This window comes from Zingiber officinale, chromosome 11A, assembly GCF_018446385.1.
Source record: "Zingiber officinale cultivar Zhangliang chromosome 11A, Zo_v1.1, whole genome shotgun sequence".
Classification (NCBI taxonomy): domain Eukaryota; kingdom Viridiplantae; phylum Streptophyta; class Magnoliopsida; order Zingiberales; family Zingiberaceae; genus Zingiber; species Zingiber officinale.
This window is the reverse complement of record NC_056006.1, coordinates 50,946,024-50,963,360: the sequence shown is the minus strand read 5'-3', so window position 1 is coordinate 50,963,360 and position 17,337 is coordinate 50,946,024. Positions and strand designations below refer to the sequence as shown.

General features: G+C 40.4%; 1 protein-coding gene across 1 annotated transcript; it reads right to left on the bottom strand.

Annotated features, from left to right (window-relative positions):
- Nucleotides 1-5,196: 5,196 nt before the first annotated feature.
- On the bottom strand, nucleotides 5,197-16,794 carry LOC122030994. Its single transcript, XM_042590042.1, has 6 exons — nucleotides 16,640-16,794; nucleotides 16,241-16,360; nucleotides 16,034-16,110; nucleotides 6,396-8,105; nucleotides 6,148-6,310; nucleotides 5,197-5,924 (listed from the first exon to the last, which is right to left on the bottom strand). The coding sequence occupies exons 2-6, from the start codon at nucleotides 16,308-16,310 to the stop codon at nucleotides 5,290-5,292; spliced, it is 2,655 nt and encodes an 884-aa protein (XP_042445976.1). The 5' UTR covers nucleotides 16,311-16,360; nucleotides 16,640-16,794; the 3' UTR covers nucleotides 5,197-5,289.
- Nucleotides 16,795-17,337: the final 543 nt, after the last annotated feature.

Genomic DNA, 17,337 nt, shown 5'->3' with positions numbered 1-17,337 from the left:
CGCTCTGATACCATTTATTGGGGATCGATGGACAGCTAGAAGGGGGGTTGGATAGACGGCGCTCCCAAATATTCGCTTTCTTCCTACACTCGTTAGTATGCGTAGCGGAAATTTAATACTAACTACAAATATGAAAGCTAAAACAAAGAATAAGAAAGACAAGCAAACCAATTGACATGTTGATGTAACGTAGTTTGGAGATAGCTTGCTCCTACTCCACGGTTGTCCGTAAGGTGGACGATCCCTCAATCCGTTGGTGGATTAGTCCCCGACAAACTCCGACTATCTCAAGTAGCTCCTTGTAGGTGGAGAAACCTCACCACAACACTGACAAACACTTGAGAACAAGGGATAACCAAGCTTTCAAACCTTGGTTATATAGGTCGCGGGTTGAAAACCCTGCCTACCAGTCGACTACCAAAACATGAAATCGACTGCCCTATGTGGAAATTCGACCGTTACATCCCAACGGCTCGATACCAATCGATTGCTAAAACTAGCAATCGACTGCTCCACACTGATCGAGCGAACAGAACCATTCTATTCGCTGTCAGTCGACTAAACCAGTCGACTGGTGAAACCAGCAGTCGTCTAATACCTGAGTACATTCTCTCAGCACTCAGGCCCTCACCCTTACGACTCACTTGACGCTTCTTTGCAGCCTTGACCTCTTGTCTTCAAGCCTACTTCCTTTGGCTCTCATCCCTCGGATGCATACAAGCCCGCGGCTCGTCCCTAATGTTATCCTTCACGTATGCCTCGAAATCGCTTCCCTCGGCCCTTGTCATCGATGCCTTGTCCACGGTCCCTCGGATGCTCCATCCTTCACCGAACCCGAAGCCATCAACCTGAGTCACATGTGTATCCTGCAAACCTGCACACTCACATACACATATCAAATACAAGGGTAAACCTAACTTAAATCTTTGCCCAAACACCAAAACACATGGTCCCACGGACCATTGGGATTGCTCCAACACGTCCTCACCTACTCCTCTCAGGAGAGTTTACCTTTTACCAGATCGGTTCTCCAGACCGTCTGGACTTTTGCTCAGCGTCCGAGACTTCAGGTCTTCATGCTGAACGTCTACTCAGACTTCCACCTGGTTCGCGACCACCAGGATTTTCACCTAGAGTCCTCGACTTTAGGATTTGGCCCAAAGTGCTCGACCTACTAAGACTTCACCTTACCTAACCGTAGTTAGGAATTTCCTTTACGTAGGGTTACCTCCCCGTAGGACCTAGGATTACCTCCCTCTAGGGTTTTCCACCTGCCTAGAATCCATTAGGACTTTTGCCTAAGAACACTTAGGATTTTTCCTGCAAGCTCATTCAGACTTATTAGATAACAAGAAATATTAACTTTGGACCTTTTGTCATAATTAAAATTTAGGTTCAATCGTCTGGTGCTCCCTGCACCAACAACACTTACTTTCTTCTAAATTTTTAAATTTTAGGATAAAATTTCTAAGACTAATTTCAAAGCTTATTCCTTTAAAAGTCAAAATCTAAGAAAATTTTTCATGTCTTAGAACTTTATAAATTCTGTTATTTTGGATTTAAATTTTTCTTTAAAAAATTTTCTTTGAAAAAGTTTTCAAACTTTTACAGTTATCAAAACTTTTCAAAACATTAGGGTGTGTATGATTTGCGCATTTTTCATTTTTATTTTCTAGAAAACAAGTGTTTTCTAGAAAATAGAAAATGACTTTTAAACATTCTCTATTTTTCTAGAAAACTATCTATTTTTTTTTTTGAAAATAGACATGAAAAATACAAGTCAAACACTATTTTTCAAAAATGTGCATTTTCCAGAATATAAAAATGAAAAACGTACAAACCAAATGCATCCTATTAGTTTTTCCCTTTGAAAGTTTTGAACTTGATAATTGTTGATACCCTGATTTTTTATGTGTGTTAAAGGGGAGAGATATTATGACATAAATTTAGGGGAAGTTATTAAACTCAAGGGGAGAGTTAAAGAAATATGTTTGTTTACTTATCTTTGCATATTTTAAACTTAACTATGAACCTTTGTTGTCAAACATCAAAAAGGGAAAGATTATTGGTGCAGAGTGCACCATTATCGAACCTAAGTTTAGATGTTGTCTAAGGTTCAAGTTACGTCTTGTTGTGATATGATAAATTAACTAAGTGTGCAGGCTATTTACTCAACCGAAAAAGTTTTAGTTGTAGCTAGGCAAGAAAGTCTTAGCAGATTGTGGAAGCTAAGTAGGAAGTCCAACTGAGTCGAGGACCTAACACTTAGAAGTTGGAGACAATAGGTCTATAGGACCTGATATCGAGAGGAAGCTCTGATGAGTCAATCTGATGCTAAGCCAAAATCCAAATAGGTCTAGAAGACTCGATGTTTGGCAGGTAGGTTGAGGTAAGAAACTAGAGAGGAGCGACGGGGAGGTTGTGTTCCAGGAAGGGGTAAACCTTAGGTCATTGATCGAACTGATGAAATTGGGTGGTTTCCAAGTTGGATCAAGACAGATTTTATTATCTATTATTACTCATGCATCATATATATGTGATAACTTTGTGTTGCAAGTATATTTTTTATATACTATGCATCTAACTCTATTTTGAAGATTCTAAAGGATCGATCAACCGAACTGGAGCTTTAGTCTACTAAACTAAGCTGACATGGCACAGAGTCCAAATTGAGCAAAGCACATTTGGTATTCAAGGCGGATCGGTCGACTGAAAATAAGGATCAGTCAACCAAACCCATTTTATTAAACAACCTGGAAGATCATATCTCGATAAATTGGGAATTCAGGTCGATCGGTCTATCAAACTCAAGGATCAGTCAATCGAACAATTAAAGGCATTAATGACGAAGAAGATTGAATCTCTACGAAGATGGAAATTGGACTGATCGATTAACCAAATCGAAGGATTGGTAAATTGAACAATAAATGCTATTAATGAGGCAGTAATAGGATCTGGACGAAGAAGGAAAACAGGTGGATTAGTCAACCGATAGGGAGATCGGTAGATCGAAAGGATCAGTCGACCGAAAAGATCAGTTGATCGAACATCTTTTTGGTCAACTGAATGATGCTTATAAAAAGACCTCGAGATCTGAGCCAACAAGTAGAACATTCTCTATGCAATTCTCTGTTGCATTCTGCTCGTGCCTCTGCTGTTCTGCACCTCAACTTCACGTGCAAGCCTGCTATGTAGAGAAGTGCCAACACGCTTCATCTTTTATTCTTTGTAAGTATATTTTATATTTGGCTTGTGTTCTTTTTTCTAAGAAGATAGTAGTATGTTATTATCATTCTTCTCATTGTACAAATTACTTCTTTCCAAAGGTTTCGGAAATAAGAATTATAGTGAATTGTTGAACGGTGTGATCAAAGATCATGCATTTTGAAATAGGAGTCGATATAAGCTCTGAATCAAGTAACCGACCGAATCACTTGCATTACTTTTATTTTTTCTATTTTGCTACATACTTTGATAAAAGATAAATTTTTTTAAAACAAATGATATTCATCCTATTTCTATCATTTCTTTTTGTTCCTTTAATGTTTTTTTTCCATGTATTTACTATAAGTACCTAAAAGAGATTTCTCCATCTCTAACAAAAAAAAAACATTCAAGATGAAGAAAGTTAAAGAATTTCGAAAGTGATCCACCGATATATCATAAGTCATGTACTAAATCAAAGGCCGCTGAATCACAAAAAATTCTTTTGTCATTGTGTGTTTGTTGTTTTTTGTTTTTCTTTTTGTGCTAACTCCATTGTAGACGAACACGCATGAAAAAAACACGTGTCTATCCAGCCATTTCTAGCTGCATCTCATGATCCTATCATAAACTATCAATGGGCTAATGATAATAGGAGAGAAAATCACAAACATAGGTCAAGCACAAAATGCTTTAAATGGATTTCTAAGGACTCCACAATAGACATCAATAGGATTCTTATGCAATGTCCAAGGGTCTTGCACCTCAGAAAACATGCCCTTTAAAATGGAGCATCATGAGGCAAAACAAAATAACCATAAATAAACAAAGAAGGTATAGCTTGTTTGATATATAACAAAGGAAGAAAAGTATCAAGAAAGCCCACAAGGAAATCATTGAGAATGACCACTAACACATCTAATGTTATAATGGGTTGCCTACTATACCAGACCAAAAAAGTTTAATATGAGACAATAAGGCATTAATAAAACACACACACAAGTAAAATGTCTTAATCAACCATTTTTTTCCCAAAAGATTCTTTTACCCGTTTGCAGTACCAAAATGATTCTTCTGAATGAAGCACTGTACAAACATTTTAATCAATTAGATGTTTTCTTGTGTTGAACGAAAAAAGATTTTTTTTTTTTTAAGGTTTAGCTGAATTTAAATATACAAACTTAAATTCAATTTATCTATTGAAATGACCTGAGCTGATAATCTTAAAATATCAACAGGAGCTGATGTCTGTCAATGCCAACCGTCGAGTGTCGAGTGCCGACCGCCGAGTGTTGACCGTCGAGTGCCGACCGCCGAGTTGCAAGGCTTCTGCCGAACGAGTTGCTGCCGATCGAGTTGTAGGGACCGAGGCCTGCGATGAACGCAATTTCCTTAAAATATATTCGTTCCACCTCCAGCTGTGCTTCGAGGCTTTCTTGAGTCGTCTGTTTGCAGGATACAATGACTAACCGTGATTCCCACCAAGCACTAGTGGTCACGGTGAACCGAGAGGTACCCGACTGCTATCACAGACAATCCGCCGAGCAGGAGTTGCACGACAGAGTCAAAGGATGAACGTAGGTGGAGAGCTTCCTCTTTTGTCTATAGTCGCAACTTCCTTTTATAGGAGCTCAAATGAAAGGCAAAATTAATTATCATTATGCACCGAGCTGCGAAACGCCAGTGTTTCTCTCGATCGTTTTGATCTTCCTTTAATACATCCGTTACACAAGCAGCAAAAAGGTTTACATTTTTCCTCGACCGGTTCGGCATTCGGCGTACGCACATGAGTCAACTTGATTTAGTGCAATCCGGACCCTAAATTTGCATCCCCCCTGCGCACCCAAGCATGAGAAAGAGTCTCTCCCTATGCATTTATTCACATCATCAAAGCATGTGAATTAATATAAACCAACCAATATACCAAGAAACTCCTAATGTGAGACTAAAGTCTCATTCATAATGAAATTTCTATCTTCTTCCACCTCTTCTCCATTCACTCATATTTAACACCCTGGTACATACTTGCAACGTAAAAAGTCTCCAATACAAAGTACTAGAGCACTGTCCATCTACTATGGTTCTTTATCTAGTGGTTCCAAAGTACATATCCTTCACGACGTCATTGATCAAGTTCAGTAGAATGACCCTCTCAATTTGCCTTCCTATGACATCCATGTCTTCATACAACATGGTTGGCCAAGTTGCCATCTTCAAATCTTGAGCCACCATGCTATCTAGAGCATTGGACCTATCTATGGAAGGGTTTAAGTATAACTGAATCTGATCCCACAAGTCTTCCAATGATCTTTTCCCTTGTGATGATGAAGCTGGACCTAGAATCCATCTGTTGAACATGGAGCATTTTATCTTTGGACCAAGAAAGATTTGCAGAGACTCGTTCACCAAGTCGAACAGAAGTTTATGTCCTATTGTTACATCATCATTGTGAGGTATATAAGAATCAGTATCCACCTTGCCATATTTGCTACATACTTCTTCCACTTCCCCAAAAACCTGGTGGAGGATTGGCCTTGATAATTCATTCGACTTTGAGTTTGCTTGATCGGTAGACTTATCCTCACAAAACCCAACATTTGCAAGGATATCACACGAGTAAGACGCATCCTTGTTTTCCATGCCAACTTCTTGCTTTTGATGATTCTCTCTGACTGCCATGCCCATTCCAACCTGCTCAAGATTTTCTGACATATCTGGTCCTGGGAAAGAAAGCAAGTTTACAAACCCGTTCAACATGAAAATGAAATTATTGTTTGTTTGAAGGGAAATAAATGTGCAAAGTTTAAGATGATTATTTCAGGTCCTAGCAATAAGACAAAACAACTTGAAATCTTAAGAATTATATAGGGAAAACATAGGCTAAATATCTTTTATCAAGGGTAAGAATCATAAATAGATCAGAAGCATATGATAATTTTCTACCTTTTCCCGGAGCATTGGAACTCAACTCTTCAGAGATACAGGACGATGTGTGATATTCCATGACCTCAAGAGGTGATATTGGACTCGGGTTATCTTGCTTGCAAAACTCTTCAGAACTGCTTGATACCGATGCTGGACTGGGAGGCACCTCTGTAGAGTTCTCCTGAGAACAAATAGTTTGCATCAAAACTTTGATAAAGATTGCTCTATGGATAAACTGGTTTCGACAAAGTTAATGACATCCTTGCCTGTATGATGCCAAAATTGGTAACAATAGTGGGTGCAGCTTTTATCTCCACTGGAATGAATTCACATTGACTTGGTTCCTTTATTTGCTGATCCTTCCTCCAAAATAACATTCCTTTAAAATTCAGATTATGTTTTAGAGCAGATACTGTTCCTTTCAAGTTAAAACTATCCTTTCTTTGTTTTCTAAGTTCTGAAAATTTGTTATCAGATGCTTCAAGCTTCCTGCAAATCTGGGCTGCAGCAATATGTCGATCCTCTAAAAGGAGCCTCCCAAATGTTGTTCCAGATATTGGTGCAGAAAATGACCTGATAAGGTTCCATTGTGGTTCCAAGTCTGAGTCGACTGTCAGAAATTTCTGAGTTAGACTTGGATCTGATTCATTCACACCTTCGTTACTTTTCCAATAGTACACTTTTTTGCCTTTATTTGATTCAAATATGAACTCTGGCATTGCCTTTCCTTTGTTGGCGGAAGCACCTGAGTCTCCATGGTTGATGGATGGATTCTCCAAAAATAGCTCATTTTTCAACACATTCTTTGATTTCTCTGATAGTAATTTTCTTGTATTCCTTCTAATGAACCCGGGTGAATTGGGTGCATTAATCTGTATGTCACTCCTAGATGATCTAGTTGAGTTTGATCGTATCAGTTTTGTTCCCATGTCTCTAGTCACACTTTCTTTGATTTGTTTTGCTATGTCATGAGCAATTTGTTTTGGATTCATCGCCCTTTCATCAAATGAAGTCCTCACTTCATTTCCTTTGCTTACAAAATTGTTTCTGCTCCTTCCTATAACTTCATTTTTGAGTCTTTCCTTCACTTCTTCAAGAAAATCTTCCATGCTATGTTCCTTCACTAATGGATCAGATGATGTAGCTAATTGCTCCTCATTGCCATCAATTCTATCAAAATTAGGCTTAAGTATCACTATTCGCGTTGCTGAACTAGTTCTCTCTTTTTTTCTTTCAGTCTTAGTAACTGGAAAGCAATCAAGATCATTCTCCTTGCTATTAAGTTTGGTAGGTAAGCTAGAGTTTGAGAAAGAAAGGCAGTGCTTGTTCAATTGTGCATGACTATGTAGGCTGGCCTCTTCTTGTGCATCAATAATTTGTTTGTCTGATGAGGTAACATTATCTATAAGGTGAGCAGTCTTCTCTTTGGTCATTTTTTTCTTGGTTTCCAAATACTTGTCCATTTGTTTCTGGTTCAGAATTTCCTGCCCAAGGGTTTGGTAATCTTTTCCATCTCCAACAATCCTATTTTTCTGAGACCTTGAATGTTGCCATAACTCGGAAGCCTGCCATGTCTCAAACTCCTCCTTGAACTTCTGTAGCTGCTCTTCTTGTGGATGCTTTCGCTGTTGTAGTTTTCTTCTACACTCAACTATCGAATGCCTTTCATTACTATTTAAAAGTAAGCTTTGCTTTGATTCTCTAGAGGACGTAGAACTACATGAATTTCCCATACCTGAACTGATCACAATAGCTTTACTTATTTCAATACTTCTTCTTGAACTATGGTCTCCATGTTCCTTTGTGTGAGCTTTCAGACCTCGTTCTGGGATTGAGTCCGTTCCCATCAATCTTGGGGCAACACTTGGTTGAACACGACTATCACTTGTTTGTCTAAAAATCTCTCCATCAATCAGCTTCTTCATAGAGGTCCCAATATTGGTACAATAGTTCACTTTAGAGGAATGACATTTCACCTGGAAAGAACATTGATATTAAATCGAGAATTTGACAATAAAATATGCATGAATTGCAAATTCAAGTCCTGAGCATTGCCCATGGAAAGGCACTTATAGTGAAAGTATGTTGTTCAGAAAATACCGTTGTATCACCTCTAGAGCACCCCCACACCTATCTATGAATGAGGAGACTCAAAAACTATCAACATCTTGTCTCATTTTAGCATTAGTGTTCAGGAGCATGATTATAGAACTGGATCAACAATAATACCATATAATCATGTTGAATAAGTGAATGGAGAAGAAATGGAAGAGGAAAGAGGCTCCATTGTGAATGAGACTTTAGTCCCACATTGAAAGTTTAAAGGTATTTTTGTTGGTTTATAATGATTCACATACATTGAGAATTTGAACAAATACATAGGGAGCTCTCTCTCACGTGTGAGTGCGCAGGGGGTGCAAATCTAGGGTCCGGATTGCACTAAACCAAGTTGACTTGTGTACAAGCGCGATCTGCGCACATGAATGTAGAATAAAATCGGCCGAGTAATAATGAGTGAAACGGTGGTTGTTTCACTGCTCGGCTAATAAATGACCATTAAGATCATTTCTGGCCATTGATTCGAGCTCCGATCATAGGCAGAGAACACACAGCAAGCAAAGCAAAAGCTCTACATTTTTCTTCCTCCTCCTCTGTCGTGTATCTCCTGCTCGACGGAGTGCCCGTGGTAGCATTCGGGTACCACTCAGCTCGCCGTGACCACCAGTGCTTGATCGGATTCACTCGGCCGTTGTATCGTAGGAAACAGACGACCCTTGTAAGCCTCGAAGCACAGCCAGAGGTGAGCGAATTTGTTTCAATGAAACTGCGACTGCAGACCTCAGTCAGCTCGCCCGATCGGTCTCTTTTTCAGACTGACAGACTTCTCTGCCCGTTCGGGATCTTCGCCTGGCTTGTTAGCTCGCCCGGTCGGCCAGTCTCTTTGACAGCCTGACCTGTCTGCTTCACTCGGCCTGTCTGCTCAACCCGGCCGACCTCTCTAACAGCCCGACCTCTCTGTGTAATTTTTAAATTCAACTAAGTCCCCTAAAAATCTCCGACAACAGATTATTTGTATTCCAACAATCTTGAAACAGAGTCACTTCTGTTGAGATGACCACGGAACGAAATGTTGAAGTGCAATAGACTCAACATGTGCATGCCCCCTCTGCCCCGATTGGAACTGTGCCAATCAACCAAGGGGAAAAGCCAGAAAAGCTCAGTGGACTGAACTTCAAGAGGTGGCAGCAGAAGATGCTCTTCTACCTTACCACGCTCAACTTGGCTCGATTCTTGACCGAGGACCCTCCCAAGCATGCTGAGGATGCTAATGCGCAGACCATCAGTACAGTGGAGGCATGGACTCATTTTGAGTTCCTCTGCCGAAACTACATTCTCAACTGCCTTGCCGACTCGCTGTACGTTATGTATAGCATGAAGAGAATGGCTAAGGAGCTGTGGGAGTCCCTGGACAAGAAATACAAGATGGAAGATGCAGGGGCAAAGAAGTTCATCGTGGGCCGATTCTTGGACTACAGGATGGTTGACTCTAAGACGGTTATCAGCCAAGTCCAGGAGCTTCAGGTGATCTTGCACGAGATCCACTCAGAAGGGATGGTTCTGAGTGAAACCTTCCAGGTGGCTGCTATTATTGAAAAGCTGTCTCTCGGCTGGTAGGACTTCAATAACTTCCTGAAGCACAAGCGGAAGGAGATGAATGTGAAGGAACTCATTGTTTGACTTCGCATCGAAGAAGACAACAAGAGTTCAGAGAAAAAAATGTTCTCTCAGGCTACTGTGAAAGCCAACGTGGTCGAGCACGGTCAAAGATCGAAATGGAAGAACCCTAAGTCTTCCAAGATGGGACCCAGAGGAGGCATCAGTAAGAAGAAGTTCATTGGGAAGTGCTTCAACTGTGACAAGGTGGGTCACAAATCTTCGGAGTGCAGAAAGCCAAAGAAGAAGCAAGAGGTCAACCTGAATGAGGGACCAAAAATGGATGACCTCTGCGCAGTGGTCTCATAACCAAACCTGGTCGGTTCAAACTCGCGACAATGGTGGATTGATACTGGAGCCACCAGACATGTGTGTTGCAACAAGGAACTGCTCCACAACTTCGAAGAAGTCACTGGAGACAAACTGTTCATGGGGAACTCAGCAACCTCGGACATCATGGCCAAGGAAAGGTGGTGCTGAAGATGACCTCGGGTAAGGACCTTACTCTGAACAATGTGCTGTATGTTCCGGAGATTCGGAAGAATCTAGTGTCCGGATCACTGCTAAGCAAGCATGAATTTTGCATTGTTTTTGAGTCGAACAGAGTTGTATTGTCCAAAAATGGATTGTTTATAGAGGGGCTATGCATCTGATGGGATGTTTAAGCTCAATGTAATGGCGATTAGGCCTAAGATAAATAAAACTAAAAGCTCTTCCACTTATATGCTTGAGTCTTCGTGTTTGTGGCATGGTAGATTAGGACATGTTAACTACGATGTGTTGCGTAGATTAATTAATATGCAAAGCATACCTACATTCCACCTTGATCCAAAACACAAGTGTGAGATTTGTGTTGAAGTGAAAATGACAAGGTCATCCTTTCAACATATTGAAAGAAGTAACGAACCACTTGACCTAATTCACACTGATGTGTGTGACCTAAAAGGTACGCCAACACGTGGTGATAATAAATACTTCATCACTTTTGTAGATGATAACACAAAATACTGTTATGTGTATCTTCTCAAAAGTAAGCATGAAGCTATAGAGAAATTTGCTCTCTATAAGACTGAGGTTGAAAACCAACTTAATAGGAAAATTAAGGTGGTTCGAAGTGACCGAGGTGGTGAATATGTATCACTATTTGCTAAGTTGTGTGCTGAACATGGGATCAGACACGAACCAACAGCTCCTTATACTCCTCAGTAAAATGGAGTTATTGAGCGAAAGAATCAAACTCTAAAGGAGATGATGAATGCTCTTCTACTGAGCTCTGGATTGCAGAGTCCATGTGAGGGGAAGCTGTGTTAACAGCGAATTACCTTTTAAATAAGGTGCCCCGGAAGAAAATAGATAAGAGCCCTTATGAGTTGTGGAATGGAAGACAACCGTCCTACAAATATTTATGAATGTGGGGGTGTCTTGCCAAAGTGTTGGTGCCTGATCCGAAAAGGATTAAGATAGGACCAAAGACTGTTGATTGCATATTAATTGGATACGCACAAAATAGCACTGCGTATAGATTTTGTGTGTATAAGTCACACATACCGGAGATACACAAGAACTCGATAATCGAATTGAGAAATGCCTCATTCTTCGAGCATGTGTTTCCGTATAAGACCCGAGAGGATGCTAACTCCTCAAAAAGGGCAAATGAAACACAAGGCCAAGAAGAAGATGATGATGATGAGGAACCTATGAAGGTTGAGCCTAGACAGAGCAAAAGAGTTCGGGTAGAAAAATTCTATGGATCAGATTTTATCACTTTCGTGTTGGAGAGTGAGACCCGAAGTTACTCAGAAGCTGTAGGCTCTTTTAATGGACCTCACTGGAGAGAGGCAATTGCATCTGAGATAGAATCTATCTTGCAAAATCACACTTGGGAACTTGTGGATCTTCCTCCGGGAAGTAAACCACTAGGTTGCAATTGGATTTTCAAGAAGAAAATGAAGTCAGATAGCACGATTGATAAGTATAAGGCCAGACTGGTAATCAAAGGATACCGACAATGAGAAGGCCTCGATTACTTTGACACGTATTCTCCGGTGTCGAGAATAACTTCTATTAGAGTATTGTTGGCTATCACCGCTCTATGGAATCTCGAAATACATCAAATGGATGTAAAGACTGTCTTTTTAAACGGAGATTTAGAAGAGAAGATCTACATGGAGCAACCTGAGAGGTTTTCTGTACTAGAATAAGAAAACAAGATTTGTACATTGGTGAAGTCATTATATGACTTGAAATAAGCACCAAAGCAGTGGCATGAAAAATTTGATAATGCCATGAAGGAATGTGGATTCAAGATCAATGAATGTGATAAATGTGTCTAAATGAAAGCCACAAAGAGTGACTATGTCATCTTGTGCATCTATGTAGACGACATACTTATCATTGGAAGTAATGATAAGATAATACAATCCACAAAAGGTATATTGAGCTCAAGATTTGATATGAAAGATATGGGCCTAGTTGATGTGATTTTAGGAATCAAAATTCTTAGAACAACAGAAAGACTTGTTCTTAGTCAGCCCCATTACGTGGACAAAATTCTTGAGAAATTCACCAAGAGTGATACTGCGTTGGCACGAACGTCGATAGATACGAGTCAACATCTATCAAAAAATCGAGGTGAAAGTATCTCTCAGATATAGTACTCTTGAGTGTTTGGAAGTTTGATGTACTTAATGAGTTGTACATGACCAGACTTAGCCTACGCAGTAAGCAAACTGAGTAGATACACGAGTAATCTCGGTGTTGAGCACTGGAAAGGGATAACAAGAGTACTGAGGTACTTGAGGTATACTCGTGAATATGGACTGCATTATATAAGATATCCTGCTGTGATCGAAGGATACAGCGATGCAAGTTAGATATCTGATATAAAAGACTCTAAGTCTACGAGTGGATATGTCTTCACTCTAGCAGGTATAGTCATTTCCTGGAAATCTTCTAAGCAAATCGTAATAACCAGATCCATGATGGAATCTGAGTTTGTAGCTCTTGACAAATATAGTGAAGAGGATGAATGGCTACGACAATTCTTAGAAGATATTCCACGATGGCCGAAACCTATGCCGGCAATTTGCATACATTGGGATAGTCAATCAGCAATCGGTCGGGCACAGAGCCATCTGTATAATGGTAAGTCTAGATATATACGTCGTAGACATAATACCATTAGACAACTACTCTCAACGGGAGTTATAACTGTTGACTATGTGAAGTCAAAAGATAACCTAGTGGATTCACTAAACAAAGGATTAAATCGAGAGTTAGTTGCAAGCTCCTCACGAGGAATTGGCTTGATGCCGTTGTCAGCGATCAGTGTAGAGGACACCCAACCTATACTGACTGGAGATCTCAAGAACTAGGTTCAAAGGTACAACTAATCTGCACTGACTAGACATACTGTGGGGAATAGTCCAATGAAACAGTGACTAGACCAAGGTAAACCGATGGACTTTTAATAATCAAGAAGAGTAGATGACAACTCTTGAGGGATCACCTATGTGAGAAAGAAGTGGGGTCGCTTCGAAGAGAATTAGAGGCACAATTCTTGTAGCTTCTCACATAACCAGGCGTGTTCATGGCCAAGAACGAACACACTCATGAGAATTGAGTTGTATCATGAAAAGTCTCGGGTGAGATTTGTCACTGCTTACACAGACGATAGTATAGTTCAAGGACATCGTGTCTACTATCAGCCAGTAAGCAACCAAATCTTCACAAGGAAAGGTTTAAAGGGTAAAACCTACCTATCCTATACTTGACTCAACTGCTGAATGCTATCACTTACCCTATCTCTATTAATGTGAGGGATTGTTGAATAAGTGAATGGAGAAGAAATGGAAGAGGAAAGAGGCTCCATTGTGAATGAGACTTTAGTCCCACATTAGAAGTTTCAAGGTATTTTTGTTGGTTTATATTAATTCACATACATTGAGGATGTGAACAAATGCATGGGGAGAGGCTCTCTCTCACGCGTGGGTGCAAACCAGGACCAGGATTGCACTAAACCAAGTTGATTCGTGTGCAAGCGGGACCTGTGCATACGAATGCGGACCGGTCGAGGCAAAATTTGCCCAAGTGAAACAACCAACATTTTGCCACTTAGATCTTTAGTTGTTGTAAAATGGATGCATTAAATTCGAGATCAATGCAGAATAAAACCAGTCGAGTAATAATGAGTGAAACAGTGGTCGTTTCATTGCTCGGCTAATAATGACCATTAAGATTATTAACTCTGGCCATTGATCCGAGCTCCTATATAAGGAGGCTCCGATCATAGGTAGAGAACACACAGCAAGCAAAGCAAAAGCTCTCCATTTTTCTTCCTCCTCCTCTATCGTGTATCTCCTGCTCGGCGGAGTGCCCGTGGTAGCATTCGGGTACCACTCAGCTCGCTGTGACCACCAGTACTTGGTCGGATTCACGATCGCCCATTGTATCCTGGGAAACAGACGACCTTGTAAGCCTCGAAGTACAGCCAGAGGTAGGCGAATCTGTTTCAAGGAAACTGCGATTCGCAGGCTTGATCAGCTCGTCCGATCGGTCTCTTTGTCAGACCGACAGACTTCTCTGCCCGCTCGGGATCTTTGCCCGGCCTGTTAGCTCGCCCGGTCGGCCAGTCTCTTTGACAACCCGACCTGTCTGCTTCACTCGGCTTGTCTGCTCAACCCGGTCGACCTCTCTGATAGCCTAACCTGTCTGCTTCGACTGGCCTTTCTGCCGACCGGTCTGTCTATTTGACCCAGCCGACCTCTCTCACAGTCCGACCTGTCTGCTTCACTCGGCCTATCTGCTCGACCCGGCTGACCTATCTGACAGCCCGACCTATCTGCTTCGACCGGCCTGTCTGCCGACCGATCTGTCTGCTCGACCCGGCCGACCTCTCTAACAACCCGACCTGTCTTCTTCGACCGGTCTATCAGCTCAACCCGGCTGACCTCTCTGATAGCCCGACCTGTCTGCCGCCCGGTCTGTCTGCTCGACCCGACGAACCTTTCTTGCTCCGCCTGTCTACCTCGTCCGACTGACCTCTCCTGTTAGGCTTGTCAACCTCGTCCGACTGGCCTCTTTGCTCGGATGCTCTGCTCACTCAGTCACTCTAAGGTTGACACTTGGATAAAAGTCATCCCCTGCTGACAGCCTGAGATCATCTGCTTAGGTCAGCTCAACTGTAAGTTGAATTTAAATTCTGTGTAATTTTTAAATTCAACTAAGTCCCCTAAAAATCTCCGGCAACAGATTGTTTGTATTCCAACAAATCAATTCAATTGATTCACACAAACTCAATGAGTAACTTCCCTGCATCCTCAATAACTAGCATCACATAAACTTTGAATAGACAGACATCATCAGAGATTATGGCTATCAAGTTGTTTTAGTTCCAACTATTTGAGGTCAGTTAAAATAATATGACAAAAATCAAAAGGGAACCCCTTTTAATTGGAATATTCAAAAGGGCATCTCTTTTTCATTAATTATCAAAAAGGTGCCCCATCCGGCCTTTGCACATTTTACATTCCAAAATTGCTCTTTATTTTTTTCATTGTTGTAGTAGTTACAGGTTCATAAATGTTACACAATTATAACAGCTATGATTCCGTGGCTACTACAACTACACAATTATAGCAACAATGATCTCGTAGCTACAACAACAGACCGACTAATATTGATTAGAAATACAACCTATATTGTAGCAGCACATTGAAGCTATAATATGATATTCACCAATGTTGACCAGTGTTGATAGAGATAAAACGTTTATATTACTAGAACTATGAACGGTAATTGCTACAACATAGTGTTATTAGTGTTGATCAGATTTAAAGTGTTGGTATAACATAATATTGATTAGTCTTGATCATAAATGAAGTGCTCATATTGTAACAACTATGAGCTATAGCTGTTACAACACAATTTATGTGTTGATCAGAGTTGAAGTGTTCATGTTGTAGCAGCTATGAATTCATAGCTACTACAATATCACTAAAAATAAAGGAACTTTCGGAAAGTAAAATGTACTGACGCCGGATGAGGTGCCCTTTTGAAAATAAATGAAAAAGGAGTGCCCCTTAGATGATTCCAATAAAAGGGGGATCCTTTTGATTTTTGTCCAAGTAACATGCCATCCTTAATCATGGTCATATATTTCTCACCATTTGATAAAACACATAAAGCTTACAGGAATATCTTCGGTGATATAGTGATACCCTCTCGATGTGCTAGATATGTCCAAGCTATTCCGAGGAGCTTCAAAACCTACCAAAAACAGGGCATGCTTACGAAATTTTTTTAGAGAAAACAGTAAAGCAAGAGAAAAGATTGAATGAACTGCAATAGGTTTTCAATGTCTTCTCAAGACAAAATTTACTGTGAATTAAGCTCTTACCATCCCCATGCTTCTTATGTGCCAATTTGTGGGATTTAGCCATTTTGCTGGAGTCAGAAAACTGTGCCATTCCTCCAATGTGCCCTGGAATCCTCCTTGTCTTCTAAATATGAGATCCTTCTGCTATCGGAACAGCAATTGCGGATCAGAAATTGCAAAACTTAAGCAGAGTATTTTGTTTTCCTCATGCAATTCAATCATCTACTCCCACTAAATTCAACTTCAACTACGCAAGAACTTAAGATTCATCTTTCCGAGAAGGTTTGACGAGATTCAATTTGTAGGCATAAATCTATCAACAGAAACATTGGGAAAAAACAGACTTGATGTTCGTGGAGAAAGAATCAAGCCAGTGATAACTACAACAGAAAACATGGATCACAGACAAAAAGCTCGAACCTTTTTGTTGCTGACCTCTCAGCTTCGGTTTCCACGAGGATCTAAGCAGAGAATCCCATGAGGAAGAGGAGGAGGAGACATCGGACCGATGGTAGACATCGAGGAGCAGGCGAGCAGCCGAGCTTTTGAGCGCAAAAGGAAGGCAGTAAAAGGGTTTAAAGCTATCCTTTTTAATCCCTAAAAGCTTGAGCTCGCTCATGCTCATCCTGCGTTGCCATTTCCTTATTATTATTATTATTATTATTATTATTAATGATTAAAAGGGTTAATCGAACGTGGGGATGTGAAGGGGTGGCACAGCTCAGCGGGGAATCGAGGTTGGTTGGCCGTTGCTTTTGCCGCGCTACAATTGGCGCCATATGCAACGGTTTCCACCCATGCGATTAATTCTTTTAATGGAACAAATGGCTTCCTTTTGAAAACAAAACGAAATGTTTGGTGTGTAAACTTTTGTTTGGGACCACATGGACCAGTTAACGATGAATTCAATTCTCGACCCAAACAAGTGGACCAGGTCGGATCGTAAACATGCCAATTTATTTATAATATTATCGATAAATATATAGATAATTTTATTTGTTATCTTGTTGGGACCTTTCTTAGTCTCTTCTCCTTAAAAAAAATTACATAAAAAATTGATTAAATATTTAAGAAGAAAAAACAAAATCTAAAATGGGGTGGTGTATTTTATGGTTATT

Coding starts and splice junctions, on each gene's coding strand:
- LOC122030994 (XM_042590042.1), bottom strand. CDS start 16,310: ATGGCACAGTTTTCTGACTCCAGCAAAATGGCTAAATCCCACAAATTG. Junction 6,311..6,395: donor CCAATTTTGGCATCATACAG/GCAAGGATGTCA, acceptor ATTTGTTCTCAG/GAGAACTCTACAGAGGTGCC. Junction 5,925..6,147: donor TTCCAATGCTCCGGGAAAAG/GTAGAAAATTAT, acceptor TTTCTTTCCCAG/GACCAGATATGTCAGAAAAT.